General features: G+C 39.2%; 1 protein-coding gene across 1 annotated transcript in view; it reads right to left on the reverse strand.

The window, feature by feature from the left end:
- EPB41L4A (erythrocyte membrane protein band 4.1 like 4A) overlaps positions 1–19,633 on the reverse strand; it is a 96,275-nt gene that overhangs the window by 39,035 nt on the left and 37,607 nt on the right. The window contains exons 9-13 of the mRNA XM_009321109.1: positions 18,214–18,302; positions 17,761–17,824; positions 6,802–6,893; positions 5,769–5,846; positions 1,803–1,915 (exon numbers count right to left, since the gene is read on the reverse strand). Coding sequence (XP_009319384.1) covers positions 1,803–1,915; positions 5,769–5,846; positions 6,802–6,893; positions 17,761–17,824; positions 18,214–18,302 — 436 coding nt within the window. The remainder of the gene's footprint in view (positions 1–1,802; positions 1,916–5,768; positions 5,847–6,801; positions 6,894–17,760; positions 17,825–18,213; positions 18,303–19,633) is intronic.

Genomic DNA, 19,633 nt, shown 5'->3' on the forward strand with positions numbered 1-19,633 from the left:
AGGGAAAGATGGAATTTGAATGACATAGCTCTCTTCCTTTAGCCCATATTTTAAGTGGGAAATGAAACAAATTCATTTAATTTAAAAATTATTGGAGGTAATACACCCACCCCAGTGGAAAATGACCGCACACTTGGAACACATGGGTTATCAATTAAGTTGAATTAAAAGCAAAACAACCCAGATGGGGGATACAGATTATATGAATACATAAGAGTAAGATGGTGAAAAAGCAGCCTTTTTATTTTAAAGTAAAACTAAGTATTTAAATCCACCGAAACAACAAACACGCATTGCCCACAGAATTCTGCATCACATTACGTCAGCAGAATGCGCCATGGGAAGGTTTCAGTTTTCCTCACAAGTCCAGTCAAAGAGACGAAAAAAAATCAACAAGCACAACACGCACACCCTTGCAACAATATAGACTGACTTTCACTGCCTGTGCTATAGCAAACATTATTTTCAACTAAGGGCTGAGTTTCAGCTGAAAAGTTTACCTCTGAATAGCCACACAACTTTCTGCACAACTGAACTGGGGACTAAGGGGTGGGAAACGCTGTTCATCTTGAACTGCCACCCTAAGAATGGGACAGCCCAGCTGAACAAAAGTCTAAGACACTATTAGGTTCAAGGGTGAACAGCTTCTTGTCCTCTTAGGCACCCATTGACAACTGCAGACACAAGAAAAAGATATCATAATCAGAAAGCAAAGCAATCCTTCTCTTCTTACACTTACCTAAAAAAACCAAAACAAAACAAAAATCTGCTGTAAACTGCTTGTATTTTCCAATGGCAATACTTTTAATTACACTGCACTTCAAGACCCACTGCAGCTAAAAGGGAGAACACACCAGCTTTGTTTCTGAGTCAAGAGACAGCATCCAGAATAAATATGGTAGGTTTCCAGATGTACGTATGGGCTCTCTTTTTAAAAATGTGGACTCTCAGAATTTTATAATGCTGTCCTAACCCATGATAAAGAGAAATCTTACTTACATTTTAAAGCCCAGACAAGTTTTTTCTCAAATTGCTAACACACATACATGTATACTTAACTCCATGCACGAGTTCGTCTGAAATCTGCGTGACTGCTGCATAGATGAAGCTAAGCATGCACGCATAATCACATGTAGAACTGGAGCTTGACATTAGAAAAGCTTTTTGCCTCTATTACTAAATTTCAGGAAACATCCATTAGTCTGGGCATGACTCCTGTGATCCGTGCTTAATCTTACACATTTCCTCTAACACCTGTAAAAACTTCCAGCTTCCCCTGACATCTTCAGCAGGCAGAATAGATTTCCAGCTCACACATCTGAAGCATGTTAAAATTGCAGAGGGCATGGCACTAACTTCTGTTCCACCTAATATCAAAATAAAGGGATACTGCCCTTGAACTGGGAAGAGGATGTACAAGAGACACCTTGGGTCAAGCAGCTGGAACAATGGGATATCAACCAAGACTCACAGGTATAAAATTCTTTAGTGAGAGACAGGACTCCTGAAAAAAAACATGTTCTCACGGCCTGTTTTCAAACTTCCCTTTCATACTTTACATTAGACCTACAAACATGGGGTTTTATCATGTTTAATCCATACCATCTTTTACTTTTATCCACAAAGCTGGAGTTTTTAGATCCAGTTAAGGCTAGGTATAAATACTGACCTAAAGCAAAAGAGAGAATCCATTCTGAGAGATCCTTGAGGACACTGCAGCAGTTCTGAATCACCTCTTGAAAACGAAATGAACCAAAGACCAAAGAAGACATCTCTCCATAGCCCAGGAGAGAAGGACTTACCGGTCTGTTGTGCTCTTTTGGGGTAAGTCTTGCTGCGGCTTCTTTCAATGCACTGGTCAGGCCGCGGGAGCTGCACAGAAGGGTCTCTGGTCATTTGCAAAGATGTCCGGCCACTTGAAAACACAACAAAATCATGGGAAAACACTTGGAAAAATGATCAAAGAAACAGAGGATCTTTAGATTGAAAAAAAAAACCTGAACGGTGCTGCATGGGCAGCATGTTTTGTTAGTTATTCACTTCTCATCCCAGCTCTGGTTCTCCTGCAGAGCAGCACTACCCTGACTTTTGTTTTGAATCAGTCACTGGCAGAATCATAAACAGATTGTGCCAATCTCTTCTATACTGGGTATTTTCAGGAGGAGCTACACAACTAAAACAAAATGCTGATTTATGAGGAAGAGACTAAGATAAGTGCGACCTTTTGTAACCTCGAATATTCTAACAGAAGACTTTCTTAATTAATTTGATTACTTCCTCAGTTCTTTCTGTAAGTTTTTATCTCAGGAAAACACATATTTAACATTGTTCAGTTCCAGTCAGTAAGGGGCTACTTCTCTGCCATGTGGAATGACAATGTAAAGGGCATGGAAAACCCCACGCAAAGCAAACTGTAATAAAATACTCTCACTAGCACAGGCCCAAATGATAGTAAATTGAGTAGAAGCCCTGACTCCCGTTTACAGTAAGGCTCTTCTTCATCGCACAATTTAAATGTTATTGTTTAAATAAATTCTTTTATGCTCATTTTAATGTTCCTCTCCATGTGACTAAGCCAAATAAAGCGTTCATGACAAAAATGTAAAACAGGCCTCATATTCCTCCCCAAAACTCCATGTTTGCTTCTGGAAACTTACTACACAAGAGAAGTAATTGTTAGTATTAACTCCCAGTTGCATAAACACCTGCAGCTCAATGACTTAGAAGTAAACAGGTATCATACTAGCAAGGGCCAAGCAACTATATAGGCATTACATATGTAGATTTTCTGAGTTATGTGAATAGACTCCACTAGGATGATTGTATTTTCACCGATAGCCCCACAGGGGTAGTCAGCACTGCAGAATTTTTATCTTCTCAAAATTTTAAAAGAATTAAAGGACAAAAAAACTCAAATTCTAACAGTGCACCACAGTAATGCTGTTTTTTGATATTTGGTTTAATGGTTTTTTTGCTCCTAAGTTAGCCAGAAAACACTTCTATTCAACTTTTAAGTTCAGCAAGCGTGCCAGTCTTGCAAATTCCAGAAGTGGTTTTAACAAAACATCTGGGGATAAGACCTTCCACTCACACTAACACCTCCATGTATTAACCAAAGCATCTGATCTTAAGACAAGGAAATTGCTTTCCTGAAAACTGTCTGCCACCTAATGAGAAGTACCTAGAAGATTTAAAAAAAAAAAAAAAAAGGAAAAAAAGCCAAAAGATTAATATTATAGTCCCCTTACATACACAGTCAAATGGTGGGATTATGGTTTCTGCTTTGAGCTAATGATGTATACAGATACGCAACACTGTCACTTCTTTCAGTGCTACAACAGGGACCAAAGGTAAAGAGGGAAGACAATCAAAGCTGATGGATAAGCAAAGAGAAGATTCTCAAAGCACGTGAAAATGCTGTTAGTGCTGAATTCCAAGACGAGAGTTAACATGTCAAACACCAATTGATTATCACTATTTATCATTAACGCTGTATAATCAATATGGTGCAACTAGATGTCACAACCCCCATTTACTAGAACATCCATTCAGGTCAGAGAGAGTCCTCAAGAATCCCTGCAGCAAAACAGGGAACACTTCATGCTAGAAGGGAAATACATAATTTAATGTGTTCTAGACAAAACTAACATTATAAACACAGCTGTCAGTAATGGCCATCATCCCAACATGGCAATCCATATCACAGATCACCCTTGAAACTTCAACTTCCTTGAAAGGAAGACGAGCTTAAATGCACCACCAGCAGGAGTAACTCAAATGTAGTTAACTGCTTCATGGTATTTTTTTAAAATTGATTGGAAGGTCCTGGTAACTACAAAACTTTCTCCTCCCCAGCACCAATGTCCTGCTCCAATCTGCTGAAATGGTCCAACAGAGGAAACTCATCTGCAGTAGTCTGGCAGGAATCCACTGAAGTACTGTTCAGTTTCAAGGTGGGGTTATATGGGTCAGGATCCAACTAGAAACAGTACATTCATTCTTCTATTATCTACAGTAAGAAGCTGCATCATGCCAGATAATGTAATAACCCAGATAATCTGTATTATTATGAAATATGTTGCAGAAGATGGGACAGAAACACATCAGTGATCCTGGCTGGATACAGTTGACATTCAGTCACATGAGCTCAGGCTCAGCACTGGCATAGTCATCTCTCCATCAGTAACACCTTCCTTGCAAGCAAGATCTTACATCCAAGGGTAACAGACAGTTGACAATGAATTCTGATTGACTGATGACAAGGGTAATAGAGCTACTATTACATGCTGCTATTAGTACCTACCACAGATACTAAGTCCATTCCAGGAGCTGCTGGAGAAATTGGGGGCCATGGTTTTCTTGTTTTCAGAAAAGTCTTCCTAACAGGCAGTGACAAAGAACTTCCTAACTAATGATTGTCAGCCTTACCTATTACGATCCATGTATTTCTTGCGTGATGATGGAAATACAAACAGGAAGGAGAGACAGACAGACAAGCCAAAAATAAACCTAAACAAACCTGGTATATTTGCAGGCCATGGGAAAAAAAAATCTTGCCATTATAGTAAATAGGGCCTTTTCACCTAGCAGCTTCAAAATAACTACAAAAGATGAAAAATGTTTTTATCCCCAGTTGACCAGCAGGGAAAATGAAAATGGAAAAAGAAAGGGTCCTGGCTTTCAGATGTGGTTTTGATTTGCTGCTTTCCACCCTCCCTTTCAGGTTCACTGAATATGCAACTCAACCAGACCATGAATTATTTGGCTCAAAATTGCTCAGCCAATGTGACAGAATTGGATTTAAAACAGTGGTCACCAATTGCCAAATCAAGTGCCTTACTCAGTAGACAAAGATCCTGTCATTTCAACAGACTTAAAAACATAAAGTCTCAATAAAAGTCAGTGAAAACTACTGGGTTTCTGACATCTTACAATTTTAACTACATCCTATATTCTGCTAGTCCTTTGTGGCACAGCAGCTAGAGGATCTTAAACCCACTCTCCCTGCCACATCTTCCTCTGTATCACGGTATTAACTGCCCTTTATTCACACTGTCTGCTTGGTTAACTCAGGCTAAAATTGAGACTAAGTGCTCCCTATACACCCTTAGTCTGAAGTTTACTGCATCTTTCAAGGCTTGCAGCCTTGAATGCTTATCCAATTTTGCCAGCTATTCCAGTTAGAAAAGATACCCCCATCTTCCTTCAGATCTGCCCTCATTTTTATTCTTAAATCAACAGCACTGTACCAGCAGTACTGCTACAGAATTAGATATAACCATTCGGATCAAGAGCCCTTGCCATAGCTCAACTGCAGCTGTAAAGAAGGACATCACAGTTACAGACTTCATATGCTTCTTTGCACCAGCCCTTTGTTAATTTCCAGAAGAAAGGCAGCAGCCAACATGCCTCCTTGTTTTGGTGTTCCCCAGTTGTCAGGAAAAAACCTTTAGGACATGAACATAATTTCAGGACTTCTAAGGAGATTTTGACTTAAAGTATTGCCAAGGCTGCTCTCACTTTCACTACGGGCTACAGCAGGCCCTAGCCAACTCTGGGGATCTGGAGCATGAGAAGTAATTCACATTTGTCCCAAAACTGCCAGACTCCCAAGGGGAGTCTGTTAAAATGGCCCTGATTCATGCTTTGTCAGCAGAACTGCTCTGAGTCATAATCTGTGTGAGGTTTTTCTTCCATTGGAAGAAAAGAGGAGAAAAGAAGGAATGAAGAAGGAATTAACTGCAGTTTAAACAATGAAATAAATTCACCTGTACCGATGTTTGTAACCTATGGATCCAAACTTGCTGAATTTTCTTGACAGAGAGTTTGATTCATTTTCTGGCACTCTATGTAGTTTGAAAAAAAAAACAACAGAATAAGTTACATAGATAGTTACATAGTCCCCTTCCCAAGAAAAGAGAAATACAAACTTTAGGTTCCAAAAAAAATAATTTTCTGCTAGTTCCTCTTCATCCCTACCTCCAGGCAGACTCTTATGGGGTTGAGAGCTCCACAAAGCCGTATGTTTATGCCCTCCTCTTTTCACTACACACCTCTTTATTTCAGGCTCTACTGTAAACTGCTGGCAACAACAGTTGGCAACAACCTTTCGCTTAATATTTCACAGGAGCAGGCAAAAACATCATGCCACAGTAATGAGACTACAGAAGGGATTCTGAGCTTACTCATTTACAGCACTGCTAAAGCCAGCCCCAAGCATCTCATCAACCAGTTCCTAGCTAGACACCATTGCACATTTCTGTTCGTGTTTTTGCAACAATAAAAGAAAGTGTTTTGAGATGTGTAATATTGGAAACATTTTATACACTTCAATAAGTATGCAAAACATTATGGAAATTCAATGAGTCTTCCTATCAAAAAACAAAATTCCTGTGCATTGTAGGAAATCGTAATGTCTGAAATCCAAAGGCCTCACTCAAGTCAAGGCTGCTACAAAAAAATTGATGGTTAAATACCTAAAAATTTATATGGCAGCTTAAATCCTGCCACATGCATTTGTGGATACTTCTGTTAAAGCCTACTTTATGCAACCTGCGATACTGTTTCAAAAAGAATTCTAAGACAAAAGAAACCACCGAACTACCCAATTTTAAAATTATTGTTTCACATCATTGTAAGAAAACAGAAGGCATCCCCTTTTAAGAGCATTCTATAACCAAGAGCAAAAATATGTTTCCAGGCAGCAAGCCTGTGTTACACCACTCTGTAGGTATAACAACGTTCTTACTCAATATAGTCTTCCTCCTTTGTTAATGAAACCACAACTTCTGCATCACTCACCTGAAAAATGTATGATGTTCTACACAGCATTTCCACAGATGTTTGCATGTGATCTTGTTACGTGCTTCAAAAAAGAAGGAAGTTTCATTGCACTGAAAACAAAACAAAGCAAATCAATATTATTATGAGCGATTCTGCCAGTGAAGTGAATCTTCATTTACTGAACACAAGAACCAACCATCTCATATCAGTGCACATAAGAAAAGACATTGAAAAGCAGGTTCTATAATTTGGTAGAATTCTTCATTTAAGAGGTTTTCTTTTTGTTTTCTCATTGCCTGAAAATAATTATTTAAAGAATCAATTCCTTAGGTACAGAAAAACAGAAGAGAAGATTATTGAAACACTTCTGTTCCTTCATTCTTGTTCGTAGAATGAGCTTTTTTCCTAATTAAAAAGCACGAGGTTTTTTTCAAATAGTATGTTTCTGATGTTTTCTGAAACTGCACCTCAGATGTCAAGCAAAAATATATTCCCAAGGCTCTGTTTAACGGTATACAAAAAGGCAAGAATAAGTGAAAGAAAGAAACTCAAGATTTGTGATAAACTAAAATGAACTAGCAACAACACAGAGAGAAAATGCACAAAACATACAAGTAGAGAAGAACCAAGGTAAAACCGGAAATAAAAAAGATGAGAGGAAGGAAAGATTAAAAAAAAATTAGCTAACTTCAGAATAATTCAAAATACAAGAAAAAAGGTCAAAGGCAAAAGCTATAAAATCCACCTTAAAATCTCTTAAGGAAGACAACAAAAAAGAATATTCAAAGCTTAAAACCTAATCACTGGAAATTGGCAGGCAGTACAATAGACATAAGAAAAAGGCAGGGAGGGATCATAGAATCATAGAATAGTTTGGGTTAGAAGGGACCTCTAAAGGTCATCTAGTCCAACCCCCCCTGCCCTGGGCAGGGACATCTTCAACTAAATCAGGTTGCTCAGAGCCCCGTCCAACATGACCTTCAATGTTTCCAGGGATGGGGCATCCACCACCTCTCTGGGCAACCTGTGCCAGGGTTTCACCACCCTCAGCGTAAAAAATTTCTCCCTTATATCTAGTCTCAATCTACCCCCCTTCAGTTTAAAGCCGTTCCCCCTCGTCCTGTCGCCACAGGCCCTGCTAAAAAGTCTGCCGCCATCTTTCTTATAAGCCCCCTTTAAGTACTGATAGGCTGCAATAACGTCTCCCCAAAGCCTTCTCTTCTCTAGGCTGAACAACCCCAACTCTCTCAGCCTTTCTTCACAGGAGAGGTGTTCCATCCCCCAGATCATTTTCGTGGCCCTCTTCTGGACCCGCTCCAACAGGTCCATGTCTTTCTTGTGCTGAGGGCCCCAGAGCTGGACGCAGTACTCCAGGTGGGGTCTCACCAGAGCAGAGTAGAGGGGCAGAATCACCTCCCTCAACCTGCTGGCCACGCTTCTTTGGATGCAGCCGAGGATATGATTGGCCTTCTGGGCTGCGAGTGCACCTTGCTGGCTCATGTCCAGCTTTTCATCCACCAGTACCCCCAAGTCCTTCTTGGCAGGGCTGCTCTCAATCCCTTCATCCCCCAGCCTGTATTGATACCGGGGATTGCCCCAACACAGGTGCAGGACCTTGCACTTGGCCTTGTTAAACCTCATGAGATGACAGAGAATTCAGACATACAGAAAATACAGAAATATAAAATACTTCAACAGACAAGAAGCAACATACACATCACACTGCTTGTCACCAACAAGCTAAACATTCAAATATGTTCACATAAAATACACTTCCATATATCTCACTCAGTAAACTTAAGTGTTCAGTTTTGTATCTGTGATTTGCACAAAGAATGAGTAGTCCCACTGACTTCAGTGTGAATCCTCAGCATGGTATGATACCATCTGTAATAAAACTGAGTCCTAAAACCATTTCCCCAATATGTGAATTACAAAGGGGGTATGATTCATACCACTTTCGGCAACTGATTTTAGGAAATGGATGCCCTTGCGTTAGTTATACTTCTGCAGTGCCATGCATACGTAGGTATGGCAAGAGTTCTGGCAAGTTTCTCCCACTCTTCATTTAATGAGGTATGGTGACCTGCAAGCACCTTGCAAACTGTGAACTAATTCAGTATGTTCTCTAGAATTCAAAATTTCACCTCTAACAAAAACCAATTATATCTCTATTAACGGCTGCCATGCAGCCTCACAAAATCACAAATTACCTGCTCAAGCAGCCTTTCCTCTACCTTGAAACAAATAACAGTAAAAATGAAAGAACTTTGCACCTGTGGTTAGAATAATTGAGACTTCAATCCCCGACAAGGAAAAAAAAAAAAAAAAATGGAGACATACACATGAGCTTATTTTCTCACATGGATTATTTTAGTTAGTTTAATGGCTGGCTGGAATAGTCCCATGGAATATCCAAGGAATGAAAATCATCCTCTAGTCTTCCCTCAAAAGCACATTTTCCTCTCCAGAGCATCACAGCAAGAAGGAGGAGTACAGTAAGACATACGGCCTCTGAGAATACTGAAAACTAGGATTTAGCTGAGATTGCTATGCATAGCATAAAGTGATTATATAGCAGGTTAGTCCCATAACTATATTCCTACAGTTACTTAAAATACAATTTCAAGCTTGATAAGGATCTTCATCTCTCTGCAGGATTCACACGGGTTTTAACTTGTAGCAAAAGTAAGTTTAATTTATAAAAAGTAAAACCAGAAACTTAAAAACTGAAGCTCTTTTAACACAGAAAAAAAATCTAAGTAACTAGGGGAAAAAAGGAAAAAAAAGCTTCCTGGAGAATCTTGAAGATTGTCAAGGAGAAAAATTTATTTATACTAGAATTTTCAAGAGTAACCATATTGCTCTTTCTCCACTGGCAACCAGAAACAAGAGTCTATCCACTGAAAGATCATGCTGCATTTTTACATTTTTAAAGTTTTAAAGAAGACATGTCAAGGGGTACTTTTCATTCGTTTATTTTACACATAACAGAAAGGTAGCTTCAGATTTTATTATTTAATTTACATTACAATTTCTAGATCAGACTGTCATCTGATGTGATTTCATATAAACCCACACAACTGTAGTCACCAGTGCACTTTTAAAGAATAATATCAGATCAGGCCTGTGGTATTGCAAACTTTATGGAATATGATGAGTCAATTTAACTTCTGTTAGGAAAGAACTCAATGACTCACTTTTAATATGCAGGCTCTTGCTCCTTCTTTGTCCACTCCTAAATTTTACTTTTAGGCAAAGAACTCTCTGCTGCACTTAAATTTATTTAACTACATAATCTCAGAGGAGGTAGTTTGTGGGTTGGGGGAAGAGAGGGGTGGAGAGAAGCCACGAGTGTTTTGGCTTTTTTTAAAGAGACTTTTTAAAGCAAGGTATTTCTGCCATATCTTATTATTAGCCCAGTTCAAATGCCAGTGGAATTCAGGGAAAGTTTCCCATCAGGGAAAAGGTTCTACTTGTCCATTTTTTCTTCTTTTTTTAAGTTAAAGTTTTGGAATTTTCCCATACACAGAACAAATGGCACATAACACATGAAAATCAGTAAGCGACTAAAAGAGGGACAGTATAGCTACATTGCCATATGACTGAAAGATCTGACCAGCAAACATTACTGATTCCATCATTTGAAGGCATTATTTTCTAAGGTGGAAGAAAGCTCCTGTCAGCTGGTAAGAAACATATTTGATGGTTAACTACATGCTATACTTAGTATGCAGCAATCAAAGGCACTCAGGAAAAAACAGCATAGCCTTATAGATCCAATCTATCAACAAGTTATGGAATTCAGATCTAGAAAATGAAACAACTGCCTAAAAATCAGGGGACGGACCAGCAAGCTTTCTGATAACACACTGAGGTTGACTTATTTGAATTTGAAGGAACAGCGCATGTCTGAAAACTATTGCCTCAGAATGGATGCTTGTAATAAGTCAAATAGCGTAGTTAAATTTTACTAAAGAGAAAGAAAGAAAGCCTAAAACATTCATCTCTGAGGTCTTTCACCAACACAGAGGAGACAATTCATAATCCTTTTACCATTTTTCACCTTTTCTGTGAAGGATTCAGTAACGTACTGCAACTAAGGCCAATATGACACTGTATACAGTGTATCTAGGTTTAGGACTTCTTCCATTTACTTTTTAAGACTTTTTAAGGCTTGCAAGAGTACTGTGATTACCCTCAGAATTTATAAATGCATATATAAAAATTAAGCAGTACTGAAGGCAGTAGTATCTTTCAGGTTTAATCTTTCTCCCCTAAGGGAATAAATTGATTTGTATAAGTAAAGCAAGGATGACCTTACCTGTTAACATCATGAACTTTTGTTTCCAATAAAAGGCAACATTTTTAGCATTTTGAACAATTGTAATTTCTTACAGGTAGTGAGAGTTAGCTGGGTTTTTTTCTTATTATTCTCATCTGTCTGAACCAAAAGAAACAAAGACCTATTGTACTTTTACTAATGATTTATAGGAAATGACAATTCCAAACTCATTCAGTGTTGTTTGATGCCTCACCAGCGACTCCCTGCTACTCATCCTGTTGCTTTCAGAATGCCCAGTGTATTAAAGGTGAAGCATTGTAAACCATGATGGCTCACTGCTTCCAGAGTGGTTCTGGTCATCTCCAGACTGTGAAGATGTCCCCTCTCCTCTGAACCAGCTTTGGTGTTTGTCTATTCTTTCAGGAAGCCAGTTGTGCTCACCAAACAAGCAGAAAACCACTTATTTTTGATCACATCTGTGAATTGCACGAGCAAGGGAGATGGCAGGACCACGTGGCTAGAGGCTTGAAAAGGACAGGCAGCAGTACCTAGTTGTTGAGCTCTTTGACTACCTTCTCCTAATCCTGAAAAAGGCAAGACACTAAAAAACTGTGAGGACAAACATAAAATATTCCTCTCCTTTTAAATGCTTTAAAAGTTTGTCCTGCAGTCTCCAAAACATGCTAAAGCTCATACTGCCATAGCCTCACCACGATTTTTACCCATGGGAGGAGAGACAGACTAGCACAGGGAATGCAGATAGCTTGATCATACTACGAGCTTATGAACAGACGGGCACTCGAACATGTAGCTACAGCCCTTATCTGTTTTATGCTGCCTCTCAAATCAGCCAGAGGACTGATCTGGCAGGGCCTTTGAGATCTTCACTAAACAGTTGGTAATTGGTACAGCGCTCCACCATAACCCCCCACACTTAACTGAAAGACTGAAAGCATGTTATTAATGCCTTCAAAGGAGACAAGTCAGAGGGGTCATTGCTCTACCTAACCACAAAATGCCTCTGGAACTGCTAGAGCTGACACACTAGTTCAGGAGTGCCCACGCTGCCCTTTGCAAACACCTCCCAGCTTGCTCTGCCACGCCAGCGTGATTACACAACTTTCAAGCTCAGGGCCGCTTTGCGCCCAGCTAAGTGCCCAGGCAGGGCAAGATCAAGTCCGCCGGGAAGAGGGCACACACTTAAAATGACAGTTCTTCCCTCTCGGGGCCAGAAGATCCCTTCTTTGTGAAGTTCATGGATTACTCCAAAGATAAGAGGGCCACTCTCAGTAGACTTACACCCATTCCATGGAGCGCTGCACCCATTCACAGATAAAAAATGTTTTGAAAACCTATGATTCAGAGCAGGCTTTAGCTGCTATAATTTATGACAAGACACATATTGGTTCCCACCAATCCAGGCTCAAAAAATGAAGAAGAAAAATTCAAACCCAAAACCACAGTACAAATCCTGCCAGCACACACACCACTCTTCCTAGTCACACTGAATATTTAATATAGCATAAGGAGGGATCTTGCCCCATTTCAGAGCACGCTGCATGTACATGCAACACATGTGCATGTACATGTAAAAGAAATATTAACACTAGCTCTGAAGCTACTGCTTCCCAACATTATTCTTTGCCAGGTTAGGCACATACCTGGATACTATCAACTGTTAACTCCAATAGGAAATATTCTGTCTTTATATATTTACATAATGCATACCAATCATAGCTTATGTAACAGGCAATGTATTATTACTGGTTACACAAGGTCAATCTTTAAGAACATTATACAAGTCAGGAATTAAAATTAATAATGCTGTGCCAGTTTGCATAAAGCATGTCAAGATTGAAACAAACATATCTCAGCCTCATATTACACCAATTAAAGAAAAGACTAAAGAAGAACTTACAAAAAAAAGCCGACACTAACACCTTAGTGGCAATGAATTTAAGTTTATGCAGGAATTTTAATCCCAGTTCTCCTTCAACAATGTTCATTACTTAAGATTTTGCTATCAAGCCTTGAACCAATCTTACAATCCTTCTACGATGGCTCAGAAAGCTGTTAAGAAAAGGCAAGGAAACCCCCAATCAACTGAAACAGGCCAAAACAGTTCTATATGATGTATTAACACCACTGTGCTTGCTCACCTCCACCCCCCACTACCACTCTGGCTTAAGTGGGTGCAAATGCAAATGATACAACAGTCATTTGTAATTCTTAAACCATAATAAAGATCAAAATGCTATTTTTGTCTGGAATTGAAATCTAAGCTAAACTCGACTTTAGAATGGGAGCAACATCTCTTCAAACCTGTTTAATCTTCCCAAGAAACTGTGAGAGGAACAAATCAAATTAAAAGCTCCTGCCTAGAACTTGTAACTCAAGATGGAATATAGCGTGTGACAGGGCAAGAAAGGGTACAGCTGAACCACCTTATTAATGTAATTACTTTTCAGACTTCTGACACTTATAAAAAGCAGATTAAAAAAGATAAAGCATATTTCCAGGGTTTTCTGAGACTGTTTAAAAGAACACAAAAATCTTGTATTTAGACAAGTTTCAGCCACCAGAATAGGGAGTATATTTGCTTTGGAATTGCCCTGAAGTTCCTCTAGCATGCCTCAGTGGTTGGTATTGCTCCTGAAAACAGTCTTTACCAACTTCACCTTATGAATTCAGCTGAGCTGGGCCTCTTCATCTGACTAAGCAAGACTGCAGAGGAAAGCATGTCTTGAAAATGTGTAAATCATTTTTAATTGCACAGTTTGGGGGTTTGTTCTGGCTTGAAAGAACGCAAATTTCAAAATCTCTCGAAACAAAAATTTCAGACTTCCGAAAGACCCTTCTCTTACAACAAAAAATAATGAAAGCAAGTGTTTTGCACATCCAACATTTTCTGTTTGGTGAAAGAGAAACATGAAAAGTAAGAAGTACAGAAGCTTCACATAAACTCTGTGAAGGAGTGAAATCATTCACTTGCATGTTCAGACACAGTGCAACCAAAGTTAAAGGTGCTGTTACAGAAAACAGTATGGGGTTGTGGGGAACAGCACAGAAGTACTTGGTACCTACAGGCAAAAAAGCTCCACAACTCTCACTCCTGCATATTATTACATATAAGTTCCCAGTCTACACAATCTATCAAAGCATATTCTTCTCTATTTTGTTTCATGTCCTCAGTTGAGAGAGAAATCTAGGAAGCAAGCCGTGTTCCTCATACGGGGAAAGCACAGGAGGTGTGCTGTGCACCTCTTCAATTATCCACTTCCACATAGTGCATCCATTGTGATTAGGCTCCATTTTGCTGCATCGGGAGGGGGGAGAGGGCCCTTGGCAGCCACCTGTATTGCTGGATCGTTTCCAGCAAGGTTGCTCAACAGACATCTATGCTACCAGGAATTGTGCACAGGCATCAGATGGATCTCTCAGTTTTCTTAAAGGAAACTGCACAAAAATACACTTTTCTCATCTTCAAAAATTCTTTGCGGTTGTTTCTCATGTTCAGGGAATCCTTCTGTGCAGTCCTCACAGGGGAAGGGTTCCTAATTTTGCTAACTTCATACTTAGTGGTTTCATGGAAAGCCTAACATGTTTCTAGCTCAGAATTCACAGCATGGGTCTACTCAGGGGACAATGAAATACTGATTCAATGATTAACACCACTGAAAAAAAGTTTCTGTCAGCTGGTCCAGGTCATTAGTCTCACATGTCAGGATAAGTCACAGACGGCCAAATATGAAGGGCAGTATTTTGTTTATGATGGGGCAATAGCAATAGCTTTAGGGAGAAAACATATAACACAAAGTAGTGAAAGATAAAACCAAAATACCGATGGTCATGCTTGCACACAATAGCAACAGGTATGCAGGAGTAATATAAAGAAGTTAAATATACAGGAAATGTTCTCATGGAAGAGAAGTACGAAGAAGTACAGGAGATTACACTACAAAACAGGAAAGGTGAAGCACCTTTATTTTAAGACAGTAAGCACAAGTAAATCTGCTCAGTAAATCTTCAAGTTTATCAAAAGTGAAACAATGCAAACAACAAACTCAGCAGCCATAAATATGGCTGACACAGACACCCCACAGTGTGTTTTTCAGGTAGCCTAAGGACACGGATCTGTACGTTTAGACCGCCATGTCTGCCATCTGTCAAGGAGATCAGGATGTCCACTTCCACATCTTTAGTGGGAAGTATACATTCAAATTCTTTCAGCAGGTTTGAAAAGTCTCAGACAAATTTATTGAAAGGGAGAACAAAGAAGTTAACCACAAGTAACCCTGTGCAGGGGAAGAGCAACACTTCATCGGTACTAAAAGCACCAAGAGCTTCCTCTTGATGAGCAGGTGTACCCGTGAAAGGTGTCTGTCAGTGTAAATAAAGGTAGCTAGTGTGTGAAAACACAAACCAAAATCCAGCCTGCAGACAGTCTTCACTACAATATGGAAAACATGATTCACACAAAGCACTCAATATACTCAGAAATAATCTGCTCTTATTATGTGATGTTAACTCCTTCGCTATATGCAATAAATCTCCGCCTAAGACATGGGAAATTCTCCATTATTTCTTTTCTTCCTGAATCTTTTCTGGCATTCTCTCCAACTAACTGGAAACACGTAAGTTGGTATACTTGGTAACTTCCAGACTTGGTATACCACATCTGAAAACAAGGAAAGTACTAATTCTGTGGGCCGTAAAGTGATATCCCAGGAGGCAGGATGATGTAAAAATGGCATGTTTAATCTCCTATCATATACTGCAAACTCATGTGCCACATGGAAGGACAAAGTGATAGCATTTATTCAAAAAAAACAGAGGAATAAAAGAAATTTGTGAATTAAGTTTTCAAGCAGTATTGGAACATACAGTCGTATAAATACACTGATGAGCTTTTCCTCCTCTGGGTGCAGAACAGCATAAATAGTTACGATGGCTTTAATCCAGAGACTAAGGCTACTGTTTACTTATTCCAATACATAATTTTGTTCAAACACCACCAGAATGTTTAAAAAAAGGGGAGAGGAAGATTTTTCTGGGCCATTTTGGCCTCTCCTGATCTTGTTAGGGTATGAAGCACTGTAGAAACACTTCAAATGAGTATTAATTGCAAAGGAGATTTTAATGATGGTACACACCCTTGTACTTACTGTTCTCTTGAACAATTTCCTAAAAGTACCTGTCGAGACTTGAAATTACCAAGTGCTGTCAAAGTGTTTGCCTTATGATCACAATAGTTCACCAGCCATCAACATTCACAGTCTCAACTTAAGCACGTTTTCCAAAGCTTCCAGGTTTTTTTGCTCAGCGTATTAAACCTTTGCGATTCCACATGGTTCAGACAAAAACTATATAGATGTGGCATCAAGCAGAAACTACAGCATCACTTCAATGCAATTCACTCTAAGTCAAACTCGGACTTGTTTATACATGAACAGGCATTCACCCTTCACATGAAACACTGAGAAAAGTTTTCCCAACTTTCCCCCCACCTTCAAACAACTCTCCGATTTCAACAAACACACAATCAGAAATAAAATTCCCATAGAACACCACACCAAATAGAAACAAACCACTTGGGAGCAACAAAAGCAAAACTTGCCACTACATCTGCAGAGGCATAAGAAATGTTGTCCACGACAGAACCAAGACAACCAGTCAGGGGTACACTTACATTTCCCAGAATGTGCTTAATGTACCAAATGGCCTCATGGAAAAATGTGGATGAACTAACAACCACTACAGAGATGAATGAAGATTCACAGATAATCAGTAAAGGGGAATACTGCCAGCAGGTTAATACTTCTTCAAAACTATAAACTTTCAGTCCTGATATTCCAGAGAGACCTACAAAGTATTTTCAAAAAATGACTCAGCAAACTAAACTTATAACTCAACCAGATACCAAAAACCACAGACTGACTGCAACTATGTGTTCTATTACACTTCATCATTTTCCCTATAGCCTCAACACTATCCTCCTCCCGCCCCTGCCCCACGTGCCCAACAGGTGATAAATATCTTTCTCTTTTTTCCACTGACTCTATCTTAAAACCTCTTCTCTTGCTATCAACCTGCTATCCTTGCTCCACTGGTACCAACATTGTTTTCTCTTCAATGGTCTAACAGCACAAAGATGTTAAACTCTGACAAATGGGTTTCGAGCTATATTATGTGGCTGCTTGTGTTTCCAAGCTACAAAATTACATGTGCCTCACAGCTTTGTGAGTTTTCCTCCATCCACATTTTGGTTAATGTTAGCTTTCCCTGTAGATTTAGCCTAGTTTAAAAGCACTATGCAACACCATAAACAAGGCATTGCAGGAGTCTACTCTAATTTACAGAGCACAATATAAAATGATAAAGGTTTGTTATAAAATTCCTACTTCAGTACTGTTCTGCTGAAACATGAAACATTGCCTGCAAAACATGGACAGAAAATCTTTCTTCCTCCTCTTTCTTTAATAAAACTGCAAGCGCCATCAGGAACACACTACACTTGAGGATAAGGTAATTTTCTTGCAGTAATTATCAATAAAATTAATTTCACTTTGATGGTTTCTTGCAGTAAACGTCAATAAAATAAATTAGACTTTGATGGACACACAAAATTTCCCACTTCATTAGACCTGAGATTACTTTTTTTTTTTTCCTTTCAGGCTTAAATAAAAACTTACATCTTTTCCCAGGACTCTAAGTTCAAACTGTGTTTCCTTGAAGTGAACTTTTGTAATTCTAGGCCTGTAAAAATGGAAAAAAAGACAGACAGAACTTCATGAGACTTTAATTTCATGCATAATACAGTATAAAGTTGTATATATTTACATACAAAGACAAAAAGGAATTCACAGGTAGATTTTATTTTTTTTAGGTATGCAACAGATATCACTAGAAAATTAGCAGTATTTAAATATTTCAGCATGACTATGGTAAAGGTGAAGTACTTTTTGCAATACTTGGATTATCAAAGAATTAAAAATCTGTATAATCCAAACCAAGATTACGAATTCCAACTACATTTTTTTTAATTTATAACATTAACCTTTCAAATAGATATCACAAATCATACATTTCCATACAACAACATTGTTATTGTTTTAGCACAGACTGCACATTTAAAGTGTACATACCAGAAATATTTTCCTACTTGTTTTTTATTCTTGTAGACAACAACTCCTATGGGTGTTAATCCTAAAAAATATTCAGATTTGTTTTCACCCTGGAAAATAAAAATGTATGTCATTCATAGAATCGCAAGTTGTATCACTGTATCAGTGAGGTCTAGTGAGGAAGTCAGCCTGGTGACTGACTTGAACATACTGTTTCTCTCTCTGTGCCAATGGGAAAATAGTACTTGATCTACTGGCGAAAACTCCTGTATGAAAACTTGTAGGCATAGAGGCAAAGAGGCAAGAAAGAATAGCAGTGAGGGAAAGAATGGGAGATTCCACATGCCATGGTGAAAAAGAAAAATAACTTCTTTTTTTTAAGGAATTACTTTCGGCTATTTGGCAAATGGCCAAAACTCAGCAACTAAACTCTTCATTCAGGTATGAATGCAACAGACATCCGAACTTTTAGCTGAAGGTAAATAGTGATTTTCTGACCTATTCTACTATAATATAACCTCACAGCTGCCTCCTCCCTCCTAAAATAGTATCACCTGCGTACTGCTACCAAGTGAAGTAGCTCCTTGGAGAGATTCAGAGCATTTTACTGTTCAGAATGGGTAGCGACATGCAAGGAACAGCCGCATGCATCGTCTCTTCCAAAGGAAACCATTCCTGAGGTCAGCATCCAAATCGCAAACCGTGTCGGGAGAGAAAAGGGTGAAAACCCTGGTGCCGAGTGGCAGGAGGCCCCTGCCTCCCCAGTTTACGGTCAGTAAACAAAATCACGTGCGCCCTACACTTGAAAGAGTGCAAAACTTAGTGCATGAGGTTAAAAAAAAGTCAGCTGCAAAAGCTCATTCATCTGCCTACTTGAGGCAACGAGGAAGAGCCCTGCAAGCTCTCAAACAGCAGAGCATGAACCGCAAAAAATATCAACTGTGAGATGGACTGACTGTAGAAAGTGTCCTTCTGTGTGACTACTGATGTGAGAAAGCTCAAGCACACCTCTGCGAGCTCTGCCTGTGCTCCTCAGTGAACTAACTGCTAAAGGCAACTTTACTTTTAATATGACCAAGTGAGGAAAAGAACTACATCTCTTCATGCGTGCAGCTTCAGTCTCAAATGAGGGCTTCTGTTGCTGTTGTAATATAAACAGCAATGATGATATTCATGGGTTAGACTTGGGCATATTACAACTCACCCCTCATTACCCAGGCAGGGATCTCATTGCACAGCAAAAGCAAGCTAAGAGAAAAAAAAAACCTTCCAGGCTCTGCTAATTTAATATCATTTTGCTGGATCATGTTGAATCTTGTTCCAGCAGCTCCCCCGGCTTTCTATGGGTGGGAGGGGCACAGAGCATGGGATATGAATACAACTAAGCCACAGGGTGCATTAAAAAATACTTCATATTGCGGGCTACACAATTTTCAGCAGG

Source organism: Pygoscelis adeliae, unplaced genomic scaffold (assembly GCF_000699105.1).
Source record: "Pygoscelis adeliae isolate BGI_AS28 unplaced genomic scaffold, ASM69910v1 Scaffold83, whole genome shotgun sequence".
NCBI lineage: Eukaryota > Metazoa > Chordata > Aves > Sphenisciformes > Spheniscidae > Pygoscelis > Pygoscelis adeliae.